This window comes from Betta splendens, chromosome 6 (assembly GCF_900634795.4).
Source record: "Betta splendens chromosome 6, fBetSpl5.4, whole genome shotgun sequence".
Taxonomy (NCBI): Eukaryota; Metazoa; Chordata; class Actinopteri; order Anabantiformes; family Osphronemidae; genus Betta; species Betta splendens.
In genome coordinates this window covers 14,190,673-14,210,458 of record NC_040886.2, presented here as the reverse complement: position 1 = coordinate 14,210,458, position 19,786 = coordinate 14,190,673, and the positions used below count along the sequence as shown (strand labels likewise).

At 50.4% G+C, this 19,786-nt stretch overlaps 2 protein-coding genes across 19 annotated transcripts in view; one reads left to right on the top strand and one right to left on the bottom strand.

Annotated features, from left to right (window-relative positions):
• LOC114856939 (pleckstrin homology domain-containing family A member 5-like) overlaps positions 1–872 on the bottom strand; it is a 54,485-nt gene extending 53,613 nt beyond the window's left edge. For 2 of the 15 annotated variants that reach the window (XM_029152862.3, XM_029152866.3), the window contains exons 1-2: positions 466–780; positions 287–363 (exon numbers count right to left, since the gene is read on the bottom strand). In XM_029152862.3, coding sequence (XP_029008695.1) covers positions 287–363; positions 466–557 — 169 coding nt within the window. In that variant the 5' untranslated portion in view covers positions 558–780. Of the gene's footprint in view, positions 1–286; positions 364–465 lie in introns of all 15 variants that reach the window. The other 13 variants (XM_029152864.3, XM_029152861.3, XM_041071097.2 and 10 more) reach the window with 11 other exon arrangements.
• Positions 144–19,786, top strand: LOC114856941 (1-phosphatidylinositol 4,5-bisphosphate phosphodiesterase zeta-1-like). 4 transcript variants are annotated; one of them, XM_029152878.2, is made up of 12 exons: positions 144–430; positions 12,130–12,369; positions 13,426–13,627; positions 14,390–14,534; positions 14,625–14,777; positions 15,799–15,993; positions 16,076–16,229; positions 16,312–16,428; positions 17,011–17,180; positions 18,880–19,036; positions 19,391–19,540; positions 19,628–19,786. In XM_029152878.2, the coding sequence occupies exons 2-12, from the start codon at positions 12,180–12,182 to the stop codon at positions 19,708–19,710; spliced, it is 1,716 nt and encodes a 571-aa protein (XP_029008711.1). In that variant the 5' UTR covers positions 144–430; positions 12,130–12,179; the 3' UTR covers positions 19,711–19,786. The 4 variants fall into 4 exon arrangements, with proteins under 4 accessions (XP_029008711.1, XP_029008712.1, XP_029008710.1 ...); XM_029152879.2 differs by lacking the exon at positions 144–430 and adding an exon at positions 11,398–11,505 and having other exon boundaries at positions 18,910–19,036; XM_029152877.3 differs by lacking the exon at positions 144–430 and adding an exon at positions 11,398–11,505.

Genomic DNA, 19,786 nt, shown 5'->3' with positions numbered 1-19,786 from the left:
AGTTCACAGACACCCAGGCGTCCAACGTCAACTTCCTGACTGACCAGACGGAGCGAAGAAGAAGCTCGTGCGGGCGGGAGGGTGGGGACAGCAAAGCGGGCACGAGGGCAGAGGTGGGCACGAGAGGGCTCGCGAGCCGCCAAAACCCCAGTGGCGCGTGGGAGCGAGCGGCGCGAATGTCACAGCCCGTCTCCCCGATGCGGGCAGCGGAAAGACATGACGCCAGACTCGGGAGACGCGGAGAGCACGGGGGGGGGGACTTGACAGCCGGGAGCGGACACCTTACCGGGAGTTTTCCGGTGGCCGGTGATCACCGCCTCGCCGCTCACTGGATGCAGCCAGGTCGTACTCTTGGCTTCTTCGCTGTAGAGAGAAGAGACGCGCAGTCGTTATTACACCGCCACTTGGTTCGCAGCGCAAACGGGCACAGGTGAGTGGAGCCGCTGTCGTCGGAGAGATATTTACTTAACGAAGAAGACGCGTCCGTCCCGGGTAACCCCATAACTCCAGGAAGACGGGAGACAAGAAATCCACTCGGGTTGTAGATCCGCCGCCATGTCTGGCAATGCTGTGTGACACTCGCGCGGCTCCGCTCTCCCAGGCAGCGCGTACACGGAAACCTTGGCAACGGCGCGTGGCTTAGAGGAGGGCAGGAGCCCGTGGGATGGGGCGCAGGTACAGCCCGTTCATGCGTTCCCAAGACTCCTCCACGTGTGTTCCCTTTGGGAAACGTATCAATAAAAGCTTGCTTATTTGCTATTTGTCTCTGTTGGTTCGTATAAACAAGCCGTGCATGCGCATTGTTACGTACTGACCGTGTTTACTTTAGCAAGACCGTGGGTGCATACACGTAAACAATGAGCCTAGTCGGTTATTTCCATGGGGGGCAGGGCCGGACCGGTCTCTACGGGGGCCCCGGGGGTACAACCGCTCTGCTGGGCCCCTATTGGCCCCAGCTGCTCCCTCTGTCTATTACAACACCTTACGTTTGAGTCAGAGATGACTGACCAGCAACCAAACACCACCAGGTTGTAGGTTTGTATTTATAAAATACGCAGACTAAAATAATCTGCTGCTCAAAAACACTAGTGCTTGTTTTGAAAATCAACACCACCGCTGAGCTATAAACTAGCAGCAGTATTTACTCTATACTGTAGGTGAATAAAGGGAGGGGGGGGGGGTCTAATCATAGGAAGGATCATAATGAGTTATTTTTACCAAACCCTTCAGGCTGATTACTGGTAGTGATGATGCAATTGTTCAGAAGACAGTTTCGAAACCTACACTAGATAATACCTTGGATTCACAGTGCTTTGGAGTGAGTCAATGAATATTCTGCGAATACAACCCCGAGTTCTGTCAGACAACTACTTCCATGAATCTAACAGCTTTTTCACAGAGGTGTCAATCCCAGCTGTCATTAGGTGAGAAGGATACACCCTGCAGGTCAGACAAAAATATTCAATGGTTCCTGTCTGTCAGCTGTGAGAGCTTATTTAGGAAATACTATGTTAGTACTTCATTAAAACCCATTTTTATGTTTTAACAATAGCTGGTGTGATGATGTGCACACGGTCTGCATACTTTCAGCCCCACTTTGGGTCCTTGCTCCTCACCCTCTGTCATTGTGCTGTGAAACTGCAGCATCAGCCTTTCAGCGCGAACAAAAGACAAGTCATCCAACACCACACTGCCTGGCCTGTGTGTTGGCGTTGTGTTGCATTATTTTCTGGCCACGTGGTAGGCCTGTTTGACGAGGGTAGGTGGTCGCGATGGGGCGTGGGCCTATGAGCCAGCTGCTAGGGTATCCCCTTTGGAGATTAACCCTGAAAGAAGGGGGAAGCTGTTAGGCTGCGATGTCCTCCCTTGTCTGGCACACACACACACAGGCCTTTGTATTGTGCAGGATTGAAGAAGAATGGTACCGGACGGTGGCTGAAACCTTAAATACAATATGTCCCCTAACTTTCTAATCAAATCTGTGGAGTTGGAATAACAGATAGAGTGTGAACAGACTTTATTTATTTAAGAAGATGTGAACGATGACGTACTTACCTAAAGTGTACATTCTTTCAGACTAGTTTAGAATAAAAAAACACTGAGGTGGAAGTAAATTAGCCTAACTCCTACATACGTTGATTTCTATATGCTGATACCAACAGGATCTGACAGTACGGTTTGAGCACGCATCATAAAAACACTGTTATTGCTGCAGATGATGCCCAAGCTGTTGCATTAATATGCATACAGTACTGTACTTGTTAGCAGAATCATGAAGTCTACTATAAAACATACCTTGACTGTTTTTCTCATTGCTCGTTCCAGGTTAGATTGAGAACTCCACAGCCGTAGTCAGTGTGCAGGCTGGCATAGACCTATATTTGCAGGGCCTGACACTATTGACATAACAGAAAGTCCGGTACTGTGGGTCATTCTATGTAATTCTTCTTTTGGCAGGAGCAGACATTTCTCAACCGCAGCCTTCAGTTGCCAGGGTGAATGATATATGGTTCACTGTACTATAGTTTATCATCGCGAGCACTCAAGCAACCCAATACCATTTAGTGGAAGTGGGAGTCTGAACGTGAGTGACAAAGTATGTTTTCCTTTCAGACTAGTACATGCAGTGCGCAGTTTTAAATCTTTCCCAACACCAACTAGTTGGGCCAAAGAGAAATAAGTGAATGGTTTGTGCAATTCGGAATCTGAGTGTGTGCAGGAGAGAATCACTAAGTACATACGGTGTTGTGCCTGTTTAACATTGTGCAACGCATTCTTACATAATTGTTCCACGCTCTGCGAGGCGAGGGCTCGCTGCTCAGTGACACAGGCCAGACTTGAGGCATCGCAACGTAATTAATGGTTGCACATTATCAAGCAGCTGTTGGAGGGCTTTGTTCTGGAGCTAGCTCAGCAGCAGCCCTGTGCCTGTCTGAGCGGAGGTGAGTGGGGGAAGTCTCCACCTCGGACCGGAGCCACTCTGCACCCGCACGAACCTCTCATCTGGTGGCGCAAATGGAGCCATTTCTGAGTGTTGGGTATTTTGGATTTCCCTGTAAATGCCTTTCCTTGATTAATTGGTTAGTAAATAAAAACAATGCCTGTGTGGCCTAAGGCAACTAAACGTTTAGTCCACATGTGCAGTACAGTAAGTACTTAATTACTTCCTTTGGCGCTGTAATGTTTGTCCCATCTTTTACACATTGCTCGGTTATGTGAATATGATGTCATGTGCTTCTTTCACCACACGAGATCATCGGACCGGCATGCGCAGCCCACAGACCAGCACATCTATTAGGCTCGGTTCAGTGAGTAAACAAGCGTAAAAGGCAAGACGGGAAAACTGGAACAGTTCAGCAGAAGCTGTGGCGAAGTACTAAAACCTGGTAATGAGAAAAACCTGAAAGGACGTGTAATTCTCCCAGCTCACCTCTGAATCATTACACTTGCTTCCCTGAATCACTTTTAGTCACAGCCTGACAAACTCCCAGCCCACAATTGGCCGTCTGTTCGCCGCAGCAGTGACCTCGCTGGATCCAAAGACATTTTGGGTGCAGGCCATATTTTTGTCTTAGCATGTTTTATGAGATTTTCCACGAGTGATGTGTATCATTTAGACCGAATGAGTGGGCTTTAATTTGTAATTAGAGGATTCTGTAAGCGACTTGAGTCGGTGGTGACTGAGGAAATGCATAACAGCCCCTAGAGTCTCGAGCGGTTGCTTTTTTCTTCCTCCGTCCTGTCTAGAAATAAAGTGATCATGTACCATCATTCAGTGATCACAGCTCCAGCTCAAGACTGGTAAACATCTAAACATGTCCATTATCACTTCAACTACACGTTGTGTAAATATTATTTATTATTAATAGTTAGACATCTTGTGTATAAATCACAGAAAAGAACTTGCCTCCTTTGATCTTTCTGCGCTTCATTAACTGCTTCATTAATTGTTATCTGTACTTAGTAAGTAAATGGCTGCTGTAAATGGAAGGAATTTAATATCGTTAGCACATAATTCCTCATTGATTGCAGCTGCCATCATTACTCAAAAGATCCTACTATGGTGTTAAAGTGTTGAAGCAGGTTATTAATTAAGATGAAGTACTACGGAACACTGACGAAGGCCCAGTTTGCTGTGATGTATGAAAAACCTGACAGTAGTGTGACTCCCAAATATATAAGACTAATTAAAGCTGCTTGCGTGTGCTGACGGGCAGCACCTCCTGGTTTCATCTTCATGAGTGTCAGGCCGTGCTTCCACCCTGCGGAGTATTTATGCTTGAGAAGCAGATTATAGATCGGCTCTTGGAGAAGTACTTCAGGCCAAGTGCCAGTGTAATAGGAGAGTGCTGCTTAAAAGACATGATTATCGGACTCTGTGGGAGGGGATGAGGCGTCTTAAAAGTCTGAGGAAATGAACAGTTTTAATTAACACGTGGCCACGGAATCCGCCATCACTACTGTAGCTCACAGACGTACGATAGCGTTTTATAAACAGAACCTAAGGACGTGTGCCGTTTAGGTAGCAGGTTCTCATAACGAGGCCTTAGCATTTCTGGGGGCTTCATACACTATGACCCTAAAGCTTGTGTGAGCTTTGGCATTGCTAACTGGCAGCGCAATCTGACACCGTGGGAATAACGACATGCCGGACCTGTTGTCATGACAACAATCATGAACACTTTCTTACAGTTCCTCATGGTTTAGGCACACGGATAAGTGGGTTTGGGTTAAGGCCATGGCCGGCTTAGCTGAAAAGATAAAATAAGTACTTCCTGGACTTGAACTTTAGCGTCCGCTGGGAAAATGCGGTTATTGGCCCGTAACACCCTGTTCTAATAAAGCAATAAAGGCTTTTCTCCCCTGTCTGCACCGCGTAACAGTGCAAAGGCACGCAGCACCTTTAACACAATCTGACACACCCTGGGAATGACAATGAGAACGAGCCGGTGCCACAGTGCTGCCACAACATCTGTTTGGCTTTGCAATATTCAGGATGTCACAGCAGGCAGTCCCTCGGCTGATATACACACATATCCTGTGTCTGATGGGAAAGAGGAGCAGCGTGACAGACAGATCATGAGCGTTTTCTCAGGGCAGCGAAGGGTCGTGTGAGCGACTGTGAGCGCCTCCAGTCCAGTTGTTTTTAAGGCAGACGCCTAAATGATCATGGACAGTGGAACAGTGGAAGCTTCATATGGAGAAGCTCCATGTTCTGATTGGACCCTACTGTCAGTTAGAAAAGAGGGTGACTACTAAAAGGGAAATGTTACGTTTCACGTGACGTTGTGACGTTCTTATCTTATCTAACGAAGAGAAAAATGTACATAAAATACTGTGTTTGTTTTGGGGTTTTGTGCTCAACAGAACATTCTCTTCCCTGCAATCTCGTGGCCTTGAAGGGAAATGTAAACAACTCAGCTTCCTCGCGATCCACGTGAAATGGAGCCACATATACACGCATTAAGTCGCTTGGAAATTCCAGAAAACAAAGGAAACATTTGACCTGGTCTCTGACATCACAGTGCACATATTTATGTACGAACATCTGCTCTCGGGACTATTTTAGACATGTCTTTGCCTCCAAGGTCAAGCCAAAACGGCAGGACGTACACAACAAGTATTACTAAAAGTAGCATCACTGCTTCAGTCATGTCCTGGGTTGAATGTCATTTAATTGCTCTCTTCTGCCTTTGCTTTATGTTTCTTTTTGGCATGATTCCTAGAAGACCAACCCAGGAAGTTCTTGTGAAACCCTGTATTTCGACAGATAAGTAGTCACTCTATTAGTCTGCTTCTCGGCTCCTGAGTGTTTCTGCTGCTTAATTTAGCTCTTCAGAACAGCGTCCATGCAGCCAGTTAAAAACTGAGTGAGTCATCTACAAACGCAGGAGCTCATTTGTCACACATGAGTCCTTGTTTTGCCTCTTTTTTTTGCATTAAATCAAATAGAGAAAGATCAACTGGAATCCTTTGGGCCCGTGCACATGAGCTCGATACTAAAACAGCAAGAGTGGCACCATCATTTCTAGTAACGTCATAAAAAGATGCACTGGATTTTAATTGATGAAATATGTCGCTAGAAACCACGTGAGAGAAAACAGACAACAACACAAAGAGAGAAATCTAAATAGGATTCAAATAGACGTAGAGTTGGAATTAGGCGTTATATCTTCAACCATTCTTGTAAATGGTTTCAATTAATCACACACTTTATGCAGTGTGAGAGAGAGAGATAGAGAGAGAGAGAGAGAGAGAGAGAGAGCTTGTAGTAGGATGACCAGTGTCAGCAACATTTAAAAGGCTACAGCAGTAAATGGGCTGTGAATCAATGAGTGGGACTGATGGTCGGGAGGAACGTGAGCTCATTTCCTTCCCTGTCAAGGTTCACTCTAAAGGTAATACATCAGGGATTTACAAGCCTTCACTCTGAAATCCAGCGGTGAAAATGTTTTAGAGCAGAGGAAAACTAGAAATATACAAAGAAGCCTTTTAACATTGAGATGAAGGCAGCTTATTTCCTCCAAATTCCTTGCCATCTCATTTTCAGAGTTTGTCAGCCTGTTAAGGAGCCAGTGGGGCACAGGTGAGGCCTGTGGCGGTGCTGTGTCGGGTCCAGCGGTGGCTGAGCACGGCCATCTGCCTCCTGCACCCGGACGCTGCGGCAGAGACTCCGCCGTCAATAAAGATCCATTCCTCACTCATCTCCAATACAGAGCGGCCGATGCGGTCGTGCGTGCGACGCGTGCGGGGAGGGGACGGGAGCAGGTCCAAGCCTGCAGGATCAGGTGTGCTCCCATTTGGACGCTCAGACCACTTCATCCACATTTCAGACCGGACACGCTCCCATTCACCGTTCACCTCCACGCTGCTCCCGCTGCCTCTTGTTCCAGGCGGACAGTTAATCAGCACTCCGCCGGCTGGGTGGCTCACGTTCACTGCAGTAGCTGAGCTCAGCAGAAAGGTCAAATAAATAACGCTGAAGCAAACGCCCTGAACGGCTGTCACCAGCGCAGAGCGGACGGACGGTGGCCTCACGACAACGCCCACTTTGGTGTTTAAATCCCAGTGGCTCGTTAGCGCAGGTAGAAGCTCCAGGCCCCGTTTAATCATATTCATTTGTTTTGCTTTTAATTATCTTTTATCTTTTTACTATGTGCATTTGTGTGCTGCTGTGAACCTTTTAAGTAATGTCACTAAAAGTTTCCTTTTGTGCTGTGAGGGTAATTATCATCAGTATTTGTCTTTATATCCACTAGAACATTTCACCTCTCTGCTGGTTCACACTTAAATATTCATTTATTATAATTGCTACAATATTTGATGAAACAAATGCAAAGCATATGGTGCCTGCAAACACTGACTGTATGTGCTCCCCCTCATAATGTAGAAAATAAGAACTTCGCAAATAATACTTGTTTTGTCTAAACTGAAAATACACTCACCGTTCAAACAATACACCAACAATTTGCCTTTGTGGCCACTTGCTGATGTCACATCGTCCTCGGGACTTGCACAAGAGGCATCGTCCTAAGAAAGAAACCCATTGTGAGGCCGTCTATGGTTCAGACTCCAGCCCATTTCCCAGGGATTTCAGCGTCTTGTGAACATCCTCAGTACCATGTGGGAGAAGCCTGTTGCATCACCGCGTCTCAAGCAGTGATTTTCACTCACTCTCTCTGATTTGAGTAAATCCAGCTTTTTTTCCCTCTGTAGAAATTTGTTAAAAAATGTTGTTATCTTAAGTCATTTGGAAAATGACAGAAAACATTACAGAGTCGGAGCAGCGAGCGTTGGAATTGTTACATTTGTGACTGCTGTGCAATTACTGTTGGCGAAATGAGCTCCCGGATTCTTAATTTGCAGATCACGGCGGCTGTGAAATGCAATTAATGGAGTCCTGATTTATTTAGTCAGCTGTGATAAACGAGTCCCTCGGAGCTCGCTGACACACACTTCACTCTACAGCACTGGAGCAACAGGTCTGGTCTTTTAAAAATACAAGTTAGTGTAACTGTAAATGCGGAAGGTTAAGTCTAGGATCTTCTAGAAACCTCAAAATAATTTGTCCCGATTCACTATTAACACAAACAAGAGGTCTAGTCAGATGTGGGCATGTTTTAAAGGAACCACATTCAGATGCTTCGTCCCTTCTTGCACTGGGCTCCGTCTCCTCCTTGGGCTCACATGTTAATTTTAATGTACGTGTGGGGAATAAAGTAATAGTTTCAAACTGTCTACGTGAGGAAACAGCAGCCGATGAGCGAGCTGAGTCACGGGTCCAGGCAGCGGATACACAAATGCCAGCGGATCGGCCTGAAAAACGTGAGGCGACAAGACTCCCTGGATGACTGCCACGTCCCTGAAGCTGCACCAGCGCTACCTGAGCATCGAGGGTAACAGGATGCGGCTCGGCAATAACTGGAAGCGCCCTCTGGCTGTTTCGGCTTCGTACTCGCTGGTTCTGTTTGAATGCGATGAGGATGTGAGCAAAACACAGCCACAAAACCTGTAATTACCCGGGCTGCAGCTAAACGCTGGGATTCTGCCTCGATGGGAATGCAGCGTGGGATCTGATGAAGTGATGCTGGAGGAGAATGCAAATGAGGTTCGAGCTGCAGCATCCTTCAAGCCATTGTGCTCGTTTACAATCAAAACCCAATCATCTGCTTAAATCCAGAGCGACGGAAGCCCGGATATGTAAATGCACGTTCTGCTGGCAGATATTTACACGAGGGCCCGGCGAGCTGCACGGCGGCTCCGCATCCACCGGTCCCTGCCACAGCAGAACAGGTGTTTGCCATAAATCATGTCCCTGCCGCATGTTGCCAGGCAACTGATTAATTAGCAGAGTCTCATGACTGCACAGCAGCCAGGATGGGGAGAGGTCGCCTCATTCCCCGCGGCCCGAGGGCTCCAGCAGTGCACACACTTTAGTGTACAGACCCACTGTGATCTACTGGGAACGTCAAACACCAGAGAGCCCACAGCGCTCGAACGTGGCACGAAGCCGCCACGGCGTCCGGGAGCGAGCACACATTTCATCTGCGGCGACTGCCGAGAGGATGAACGGTGCAGAGAGCGGACGGGCAGCGCGGGAAGATGTGGAATGCGCAGAGAATCGCTGCACGACTGAAAGCCGCTATAATTAAAACAGCAGTCAGCAAACGTGCCACACTTCTGCTGTAATTTGTAGGGGCAGTAATTAAATTAGCACTGCTCATAGTCTAATTATAGCTGTGCTTGTCTCCTGCATAAGCAACACAACATGGACATGTAGGTCAATTTATTATATTTAGCTCAATTTAAGCGTCCGGTGTCGGACAAACAGGGCTGCTGCTTCAAATGTTGCTGATGTCGTCAGCCTGTAAACATTCCTCCATGTTTTGTGCCACAGCAGCCAGAAACGCTGGGATTATTTAGCATTCAAAGCAACAGCCTGCAGTCTTCAGCAGCTGAATGCCTGGTTTCTAACTGGAGTTGTCGTCTTTGGTGGCGTGAAGCAGACGCAGCAGACCTGTCGCAGCTTGTGTACAGTATCAACGTATCAGCGTTACACATTCCTCAGTGTGGACCCAGCGTATGTGTATCAGTGACTCCATCCTGAGTGCAATAATGAATGGACGCCTCTGTTTGCTGCTTTGACTCACTGATTCCACTCTTCTTAATAAGCGACGGCCGGCGACTCTCACCGGCAGACAATAATGTTGTACGCTGGAGCCGTGGTTCTAGCGTGGAACATGAGAAGCACTCAGCAGCTGCGGACATTGATTAACTCTCTGTAAACAGCAAGATAAAGTTACAAAAAAATCTTTTAAGAGCGATAGGTACTCATTTTAATGAGCCCATCATTATTATCTTCACCCAGATGTCAATGAACTGTGTGTGTGTGTGTGTGTGTGTGTGTGTGTGTGTGTGTGTGTGTGTGTGTGTGTGTGTGTCTGTGTGTCTGTGTGTCTGTGTGTCTGTGTGTCTGTGTGTGTGTGTGTGTGGTGGAGGGAGGAAGCATGATGTTTTTTTTAGGAATGCATCAACCTTAAAGCTGCAATAACCAAAATGTTAGAGTTTTTTCTGAGAAACCAAGTGAAAATGGGACAAAGCGCCCGTCTCCCAGCTGTTCTCCTTCATTTAATGCGTCCGCGGTACATTCTGTGCTGCACGGAACCCGGGCTTTTATTTTAGCCTGTACATTAGTGCCACCCACCACTCAGCAATTGTTATAAGAGCAGCTTATTTCAGATGAAATAATGCATGGAGTGATGCATGCAGTGGTTAAGTCTAAAGATGCTGCAAAGATCTACTGTACCTGAGTTCTCTTGCACATGCAACAGATTCATGAGTTTCTATGTATTTAACAAAACCAAGGAACATTTAAATTGAAAGTATCTAGTGAACAATTATTTACTATATGTAAAATACATATAATAGTAGAGCATGATTGGGGGTTCTGTTGATAGATTTATACAACTCTAAGCACTGAGTCGTGGGGAACAGATACCTGTAGCAGGGCTGATGGTGACAGCCCATAATACATACATGCTCAGGCTGTCTGCCGGAGCGCTGCAGTTATCCTCCGACATCAGGCATCACCGCCGGCGTTCTGCTACCTGAATCAAAGCTTTAATGGGCCAATGAATACCAAATGAGCTGCTGGAACGTCTGCAGGGAAAGCGCTGTCAAAAGGAAACATGGTCAAAGTACAAAGTCGGGTTTCAAACAGGTGCAGAAGTTCCAGCTCCCTCTCGTCTCAGACGTCCAGCAGCCGCCGCCTGCAGCCGCGTGGGGCGTGGGCGGTGCCGAGCGGCCCGGCCCGGTCCGGCCCGGCGCCGAGCGGCTGAGCTCCACGCTTCGTGTTGCATTCGCACAAACAGCGCCGACCCGCCGGCCTTTAATGTGCTGACGGAGCTGCAGACGTCCTCTTATCCTCTGAAATGAAACCCACTTAATTCATCCTGAGCTCTGGTCTCAGTGCATGTGTTTGGTTGCAGCTCTGAAAGTGTGGGCAGCTCCATAGTGAACAGCTGGCAACAAGTTGTGACGAAACATGACTTGTGAAGAGTCGCCGGCCGATGTTGGCACACGCATCATCAGTGCAGCTCGTTTTATAGGCGCTGTGCTGTTAGTGAGGAGATTCACTGTGTAACGAGCTGCTGCGAGTAAGCAGCATCGCGTGGTCATCGAGAAATGAGGCAAACGTCCGCACAGAGCGGCGTGAGCTCTCTGAGGTCGAGAGGAGGATGGAAACAAACAGCCGGAACGTGTCACGTTCACTGAACTGAGTGGACGTGGGCAAACGAAAACTGTTAAAGCTAAATGTTCAACGTGGCACCGACGTTTTGTGGCCAATGAGTTGTGAGCAACACATCATCTACTACAGTATGTTTAGTTTAGAAAACACATAAAATGCTTCAGAATGTTTTGTCACCGTGGCAACGACTTTGTTTACTTCTTCAAAAAAGCAGCTGACACCACAGCAGAGGCGCTTTGAGGCCACAACGACTGAAGGTGAGCCGCTGTTTCTCCTGTTTGTGTTTCAGCGACATCGGGCGTTTCTGGGCGTCGCCCTGATCCGGTGCCGCGACCCGGCCTCACGCGGACCCCTGCTGAGGTGACGGCTGCAGCGGGAGTCGGAGCCTCCGCAGGGGTGAAGCGTGAGGGGCGTCGAAGCAGACAGACACACACACGGAGCCAGAGACGCCACAAACGCTGCCACTGTCTGTCTGACAGGAGAGGCGCGGGACTAAAATAAGAAAGCCACACACACAATGCCTGAGCGTTTGATGGCGGCGAGGCGCTCGCTGGGGGAGGAGAGGGGGAGGCGACGGGGGGACTCTGTGCCGAGCGAGCGCCCTGGCTGCTTTTTTATGCTCTCTCATGCCGGGTTTGAAACGGGAGGGTTTTAACAGTGAGCTCAGGTGAACGGCTCACGCTTGACATTTCTATCTGCTCCTTTCTGTATATTTTTAGAAAACAGGTGATGCGCGCCGCCTTTGAAACACTTGCAAGTGTTTAAGATATCTGCGAAATGTCAATGTGCAGAGCATCCTTTAGTCTTATGCCTTCACTGCCTTGCAGAAAGGCCGTAATGAACGTTAGCAGCTGGAGAATAACAAGGTGATTTCTCTAAAGTCTCACGCAGACACTGAACAACAACGTTTCAACACTGGGCGCAGAGCAAGATGATGAAGAGCTGGAGTCCAGCTTCCAGGAGGGAGGACCTCCAGAAGCTGTTCCAGGGCTACGCCTCGGGTCGGCCCGCTCTGCCCGCCCGCGCCCTCCTCCGCTTCCTGCACCAGGAGCAGATGGAGCTGGAAGCGACCGAGGAGACGGCAGAGAGGCTGATCGGCACCTATGAGGTTGAAGAGGCAGGTGAGTGGAGGGAGAGCCCGCCGCTCATCACAAGATGGCCGCCGCCGCGCACTTTGCGGACTCGGCCTCTGTCACGTTCCAGTGCCGATATAGCTGGAACAGAGGTTGAAGCTTAGAATGACAAAGAGGCCCAGAGGCACGCGTTTGAGCCGACGGGAGGAGAACGGAGGAGTCAGGCTCGTCAGCTGACTGAGACCAGATGTGGTTTGGATGAGAGTCCTGCAGGCTAATTCACACCATCACAAACAACACAATTAGCCCGAGCTGATGCGCAGACATGACTTCTATTTTAAACTTCCACTGTCAGTATTTAAATTTAGTCTCAGTCTTGAGGTTAATTCATTTCAAACATATTTAGTCATCGTGTGCATTCGCGTGGCCTTAATATTACATTTTTGCAGTGTTAGGTTGCATATTATAAATGTGTTTGGAGACTTGATTAGTAACCAAGTGATTAATTTAAAGACATAAATTGTGCACTTGCGTTTGTGGAATTATCTTAATTCAATAACTCTAGCAGAATCTGAAAGAGGACTGAGATAATTTGCTAAATGTCAGTTTCTAAAAGTTGCAGAACGCAGGTTGAGCCAAGCATCAAAGATCCGTCTCGCACTCACTCGCACTTGAACTGCTGGAGCAGGAAGTTTGCATCAAAAACCCATTCTGTTTTACAGTTTCCTCTCTGTATTTAATGCTATTATAAGAGAAAATCTGAAGATCTGAAGATGGAGGGGAGGGGTCAGTTGTCGAGGGGCGGGGCCCAGACTGGAGGGGAGGAGTCAGTTGTTGGGGGGCGGGGCCCAGACTGGAGGGGAGGGACCATGTATGGAGTGGGCCCACCTGAACGTAGGTGTAGTAGAATCAACTGTCCTGAACTATTGAGCACATGGTCGCTGCTAATGTTAAACCCGTCATCACTGTGTCTGATCCTGTTCATCCGAGTAGCTGTGATTTGGTTTGGTTTCACTAATACCGGTGCTTCTGTGAGCAGCCGTTGAAGCAGCCGTTGAAGCAGCCGATGCTCACGCTGCCCGTCCTGCTCCTTCGTCTTCTCAGCCAGAGGCAGCGGCTCCATGACGTTCGACGGCTTCCTCAGGTACATGGAGTCCAGGGAGGGCTGCGTGTTCAACCGGGCCCACGCGTGTGTGTACCAGGACATGGAGCAGCCGCTCAGCAGCTACTTCATCTCCTCGTCCCACAACACCTACCTGACCGGAGATCAGCTGGTGGGAGAGAGCCACCTGGACGCCTACGTGTAGTAAGTGATGAGCTCCTCCCACATCTGCACGCGAGGAGGAAACTCCTCCCCTCACGTCACTGAGGCACACGCTTTCTGTATGGAGGCCGTTACAAAAGAGGCTGATGGCAGCAGACGGGCTGCGTTTGTGCTGAGTGGAGCCCTTCAACCTGGACGCTCGCGTTGACTCACATAATGAAACGATGGCCTCCAGAGAAGCACAGGTCCGGCTCACGAAGGGAATCAAACGACCAAAGAAAAACATCCAGATGTGTTAACAGATAATATGATGCTTGAGTTTGAGAGCCTCAACATTCATGCCTAATTACTCACATTACATTAGCAAAGCTTATAGCTCAGTCTGTGTGTGTGTGTGTGTGTGTGTGTGTGTGTGTGTGTGTGTGTGTGTGTGTGTGTGTGTGTGTGTGCGTGCGTGCGTGCGCATGCATGTGTGTGTGCGCGTGCATGCATGTGTGTGTGTGTGTCTGTGTGTGCGTGCACGCGTGTGTGTGTGTGTGTGTGTGTGTGTGTCTGTGTGTGTGTGTGTGTGTGTGTGTGTGTGTGCGTGCATGTGTGGTTGTGTGTCTGTGTGTGTGTGCATATGTGGTTGTGTGGTTGTGTGTCTGTGTGTGTGTGCATGTGTGGTTGTGTGGTTGTGTGTCTGTGTGTGTGTGTGCATGTGTGTGTGTGCATGTGTGGTTGTGTGTCTGTGTGTGTGTGCATGTGTGTGTGTGCATGTGTGGTTGTGTGTCTGTGTGTGTGTGCATGTGTGTGTCTGCACAGCGCTCTGAGGAAAGGCTGTCGCTGTCTGGAGATTGACTGCTGGGACGGGCCAGACATGGAGCCTGTGGTCTACCACGGCTACACCCTGACCACCAAAATCCGCTTCAGAGACGTCGTTGCCACCGTGGAGCAGCACGCCTTCCAGGTGACGGCACGCGGCGGTCACGTGACGCGGCCTCTCGGGTCCAGGCTCGTCCAGGTTCAGTCCATTCACCTGCGCTGTGACTCTTCACAGACCTCTGCTTACCCGGTGATCCTGTCTCTGGAGAACCACTGCTCGGAGGAGCAGCAGGAGGTCATGGCCCAGCACCTGATCTCCATCCTGGGGAACAAGCTGCTGAGCGCCCCCCTGCCTCAGGCGGCCGCTGGAGGCCTCCCGAGCCCCAACGTAAGTGAATGGTGACACTAAGAGGAGACGCTGGGTTTGATCTCAGAGTGGACCCCTTTCATTGTCACCGTGGGCCTCATTAGTGGCGTCCTGTGGCTCGCTGCTCCGCGGGGACGCGGGGGGGGGGGGGGGGTCTGCGTGCACCCGCTCCTTTCATCTCTCACACGCCCAGAATCCGGCGTGACGCGGCCGATCGCGGGCCGATGTCTCATTCGGCACCACCTGCCTCCACCCGGCTGGAAGAGGCAGCTCCAGCCTATTAAACATGACGCGCGGATGAAGGCTTTTCACTGAGGGCGAATGAATGCGTCTCGCCGGCGCTCCTCCGCCGCCTCTCCACTTCTGCCGCTTTGAAATTTACTGCATAAAATGGGTTGTGTTTCATCCTGAGTGCGCATATACCACTTCTTTTGGCCCCATATCATTTTTTATCTTTATGACTCGGGGAGCGGGGGCTTTCGCACGCGCCTCAGCTCCAATGTTTCATCTGGACTCCAACCCCAGGCTTCTCGTGTCACATCCATGCGGCTGCACAGCCAAGATACCGACCAATAATGTGATGCTGGGAAACGTTCGCCGCTCCAGTCAAACCAGTTGGAGCAGAGGTTTCCAGTATGTTTGCGAAGTTGTCAAAAGCGAAGGGGGAGAGATGTTTGTCTAATTATTACTCAATAATTATTTAATTATTTACAGTCCTTTATCCAACTTTTAGCGTCAGCATGAGGCCAAATCATCTTGTTGAACTTTGATATCCTGAAGAACATAAACATAATCAGTCACTACTGTCTCGCTAGTGTTTTTCCAGAGAAAGATTTGAAGCTTGTAACTCTATAACGTGCGTGAGCTCCAGGGATTTGGTCCAACTCTCACTTTCCGCTTCTTTATGAGATGCACTTTGTACCCTACTGTATATGCTGCACGTTTGAAGCCCTGTGTGTGTGTGTGTGTGTGTGTGTGTGTGTGTGTGTGTGTGTGTGTGTGTGTGTGTGTGTGTGTGTGTGTGTGTGTGGGGGCATGCCAGGACCTGAAGTATAAGGTTCTTATCAAGAATAAAAAGCTAAAGCCTCAGATCAGGGCGGAGGAAGCAGCAGGGACAGAGGCAGAGGAGAGTGTAAATGAGGGAGAGGATGAGGATGAGGAGGAAGACGACGACGCGGATCACGATAAAACCACAGCAAAGTGTTGCTTGCTCAAAAAGTCCGAGAGCAAGAAGCGAGTAAGCCAGTGTTCCTCACGTCCCACTGTGAAACAGCAGGTCATTGGGTGGGCTGAGTTTCTCTTCTTCTTCCAATGAGCAGAGGAAGGTGCAGGTGGCGCCGGTTCTGTCGGACCTGGTCATCTACACCAGCTCCGTCAAGTTCGTCAGCTTCAGCCACGCTAAACAACACCAGAGCCACTGTGAGAACTCGTCTGTGGCGGAGAAGAAGGCTCGCAGGCTGCTCCGGGCCTCGGGTAAAGCACCGCCTGGTTCTGGCTGATGGACAGTAAATGACGAGTCCGCGGACTCGGACCTCAGGCCGTGTCCTTTCTGCAGGCGCAGACTTCGTCCAACACAACCAGAGGTTCCTCAGCAGGATTTACCCAGCGGGCTCCAGGACGTCCTCGTCCAACTACAACCCTCAGGAGTTCTGGAACGTGGGCGCGCAGCTCGGTGAGTCGGAACGCGGAGTCACGCCTTCGAGTCAGAAGCTCCAAAAAGTTCTGGACGCGCAGGACAAGCGTCACAATCGAATAATAGGATTGTGAAATGCGGCCGTGCGTGGTATTGTTGCACTTCAAAGCGCGAAATCCCCGCCTCGGCGCATCGCACCCCGCGGACACGCGCCGTCCGGCGTGGAGCTGCTCCGTCTGCCCGCCCCCGTCACTCCGGCGGCCCCGTTAGCCCCGCCCCCGCCGGCGATCGGCACCTTTCACGGAGCACGCGCCGCGTAGAAACGCGCCACGCGGCTCCCAGCGTCCCCGTCTGTGCCTCGCGCGCCCTCTCCTCGCCGTGACGCACAGCTGATGGCGGGACCGCATCTGCTGCTCCCGTTGTCCGCGCCTCCGCTCGCGCATGAAATAGCGCGGGCCCCGGCACGTGGCACCGATGGCACAGTTAGCGGCTCTCGACGCTCCCCTCGTGCAGAATGACGCGCTTTAACGTGGAGGAGGCTGGTCTCGCGCCGCTCGGTCGGCTTTGCGTGTGTAGTGCTTTCATCTCAACGTGTCCTCGTGCCCCCGTGTTGTCTTGCAGTGGCTCTGAACTTCCAGTCCCTGGGTTTGCCGATGGACCTCAATCACGGCCGTTTCCAGGACAACGGGGGGTGTGGCTACGTCCTGAAGCCGCCGGTGCTCAGGTCCAGTCGAAGCTTTGATCCCGGTTGCAGCAAACACAGCCACAAACCCACGAACCTGCTGCTCAAGGTACGGCTCCGCAGTAATAACAGCTCCAGTGGGGCTGGATTTAGGGATTAAGGTGTAATGTTACAGGACTGTGTGCAGGTGCGCGTATGTCTGCGCCGCTATCTGGGACAGAAGCCGGGTTCTGCCTCCAGATAAACGCTCTCCACTGGTGCTGTGAACCAAACAATGATGCAAACTCCCTGAGAGTGTCTGCCTTTAATTAGATTATCTCCCTCTAAAAGTAGGAAGAAACAGACAGAGGGGTGATTTAATGCAATTAAACCCAGGATCCAATTAATAAATCCTTCATTTCCCATTATTTCAAGCAGCTTTGGGCCAAGTAATGAAATCTGTGAAATCTAACGTCTGAGTTCAGCTACCGAGGCTAAATAACAGCCACGTCGAGCTACAGATTTACAGTTTGCCAATTACAGAGTCACAACAATTTCCTCCCGCGCGTTGGACGTAATGATGGGATTCCAGAAATACGTGGGCACACGTGGAGTATGTGGGGATCGCACGGCGCACCAGCAGTCGGTCATCGCAGTGGAAGGGGTTCCTCCTTCGCGTGTGCAGCCGCGCACATTAGTTCTGCTCCGTCCGTGAGCATCTTAAGGCTCCCGTCGCTATGGTTACCGCCTCCGTCTCCATGCGAGAGGTCAGCGGAACGCGCCTTTTTATTACGTGCCGCTGCTTTGCATCAAGAGGACGGCGCTTTGGGACGGCTCCTGGTTCACGTGACCCGGTTGGAGGCCGGGTCGCGGTGAGGGAACGCCCCGGGAGCCCAGCGCCGGAGCCGCCGCTGGACCCTGCTTCCAGATCATCTCCAGACGCGTCCGTGGACAGGAAAACTATTTTTAGACCGGAGGAATCAATCCTCTGACAGCAAAGTCTCCGCATTATGTTCGTCACATACCTCAAAGTTGGAAGTCTTCAAACACAAAAAGCGCGATCAAAGCATGCAGCACGAGTGTTTTGTATCGTTTGGTTCGTCTGTTTGCTTTTCTCATCAGAGAGTCGAGTGGAAAAGACGTTTTCATCCCGAGAACCCAGATTAGCAGGGATTTATTGGAGAAAAACATTATTCGGATAGAAAAGAGCAAACAGGATACTTAAACAGCTCAGTGGCGCTGAAGGGTAGTGAGGACCGTCATTCAGAGGCCATGCTGGTCTTCCAGGTCATCTGATACGTCCTCCTACAGCGGATCAGCCTGATGCACTGCAGGAAGCAGCCTGCTCCGGTTCCCCGGGAACAGGCCCGCCTCTATTCATTCACATCATCACTCCATGTGTTGATGCTGCAATCTTGACTCAGCCCCGTCAGAATCCGAGTCACGGGTAGTCGTAACCCAGGAAGGGTCGGCCTCTAAATCTCTGAGCGTTCAATTATTTATCCGCGCAGAAAAACAATATTTCCCCCGGAGCTTTCGCGCGTCTGTTTAGCATAAATCTGTCAGCCATAAGCAGTGGTCTCTTTCCCCACGCATGATCTGCTCCCACGAGAGCCCCATTGTTCCTGTGAACAAACAGGCAGCGGGACGGGGCTGTCGTTTAGGGCCAGGCGCTGTAAAGTCCCGTCAGCGCCGAGCGGAGCGTGTCCTGATAAGTACATGCAGGTCTGTCTCTGATCGGCGCCGGGGGAGCGAAGGCTCCGAGTGCGAGGACTGCAGATAAGCCTCTAATTACAGGCCGCCGTCTCCTTTTCTGTTGACCGCTTCAGACTACGTGTCCCCTGTGTCTGTGCCCGAAGGTGATCAGCGCCTCCAACCTGCCCGTCCCCAGAGGCGGCAAAGCGCTGGACCCCCTGGTCAGGGTGGAGATCCACGGCACCGCGTCCGACTCCCAGAGGAGAAGCACGCACGCCGTCAAAAGCAACTGTGAGTACGGCCGCTTCCTTTGCCCACGAGCCACGCGTTGCCACGCGTGGCACTCGTTTGACAAACAGAGGCAGCGCGCGGGTCACCGTGCCCTCGAGCAAGGGAGTGAATCATAAAAGCACCTCACGCGGCCTCGCAGGCGCCGCTGATCACAAGTCAGTGAGGAACATGGAGCAAGTCATTGTTCTAACGAGGACGAGTTTAAATGCGACTTGTTGACAAAGAGGAGTCACCATTCTTTAACCGCTCAGTGACTCATTCTTCTGAAGCAGAGCCGTTATTATATGACCAACGTCTCTGACGGGGTCCTCTACGTTCTAATGATGTAATAATATGTTGTGATGATCATTGCAGCGCTGAGTCCTCACTGGGACGTCAACATGGACTTCAGCCTCAGGGTCCCTGAGCTGAGCCTCGTCCGCTTCTGCGTGCGCGATCAGACGGGCCTGTTCAGCAGCGACTTCGTGGGCCAGTACACGCTGCCCTTCAGCAGCCTGAAGAAAGGTGAGGCACAGCGGGGGGCGGAAGGAGGGGGGGGGGCTTGAAACTGGGGGCTGCTCTGCTCACTGCTATATACCGTACCCCCCCCAGGCTACCGCTGGGTGCCGCTCCTGTCCAGAGACGGATGCAGCCTGGATCCAGCCTCCCTCTTCGTCTTTGTGTGGCATTCCTAAAAAATAAAAAATGAAAAACGCAGCCGATGCAGAACCGCCACCGACAAATATAACAATAAATCCAACTCTCCACTTC

Bases quoted from the DNA above. Each gene is read 5' to 3' on its own strand.
- LOC114856941 (XM_029152878.2), top strand. From the start codon at position 12,180: ATGATGAAGAGCTGGAGTCCAGCTTCCAGGAGGGAGGACCTCCAGAAG. The intron at 14,778-15,798 runs GTAAGTGAATGG...GGGGCATGCCAG, and splicing joins GAGGCCTCCCGAGCCCCAAC to GACCTGAAGTATAAGGTTCT. The intron at 19,541-19,627 runs GTGAGGCACAGC...TACCCCCCCCAG, and splicing joins CTTCAGCAGCCTGAAGAAAG to GCTACCGCTGGGTGCCGCTC.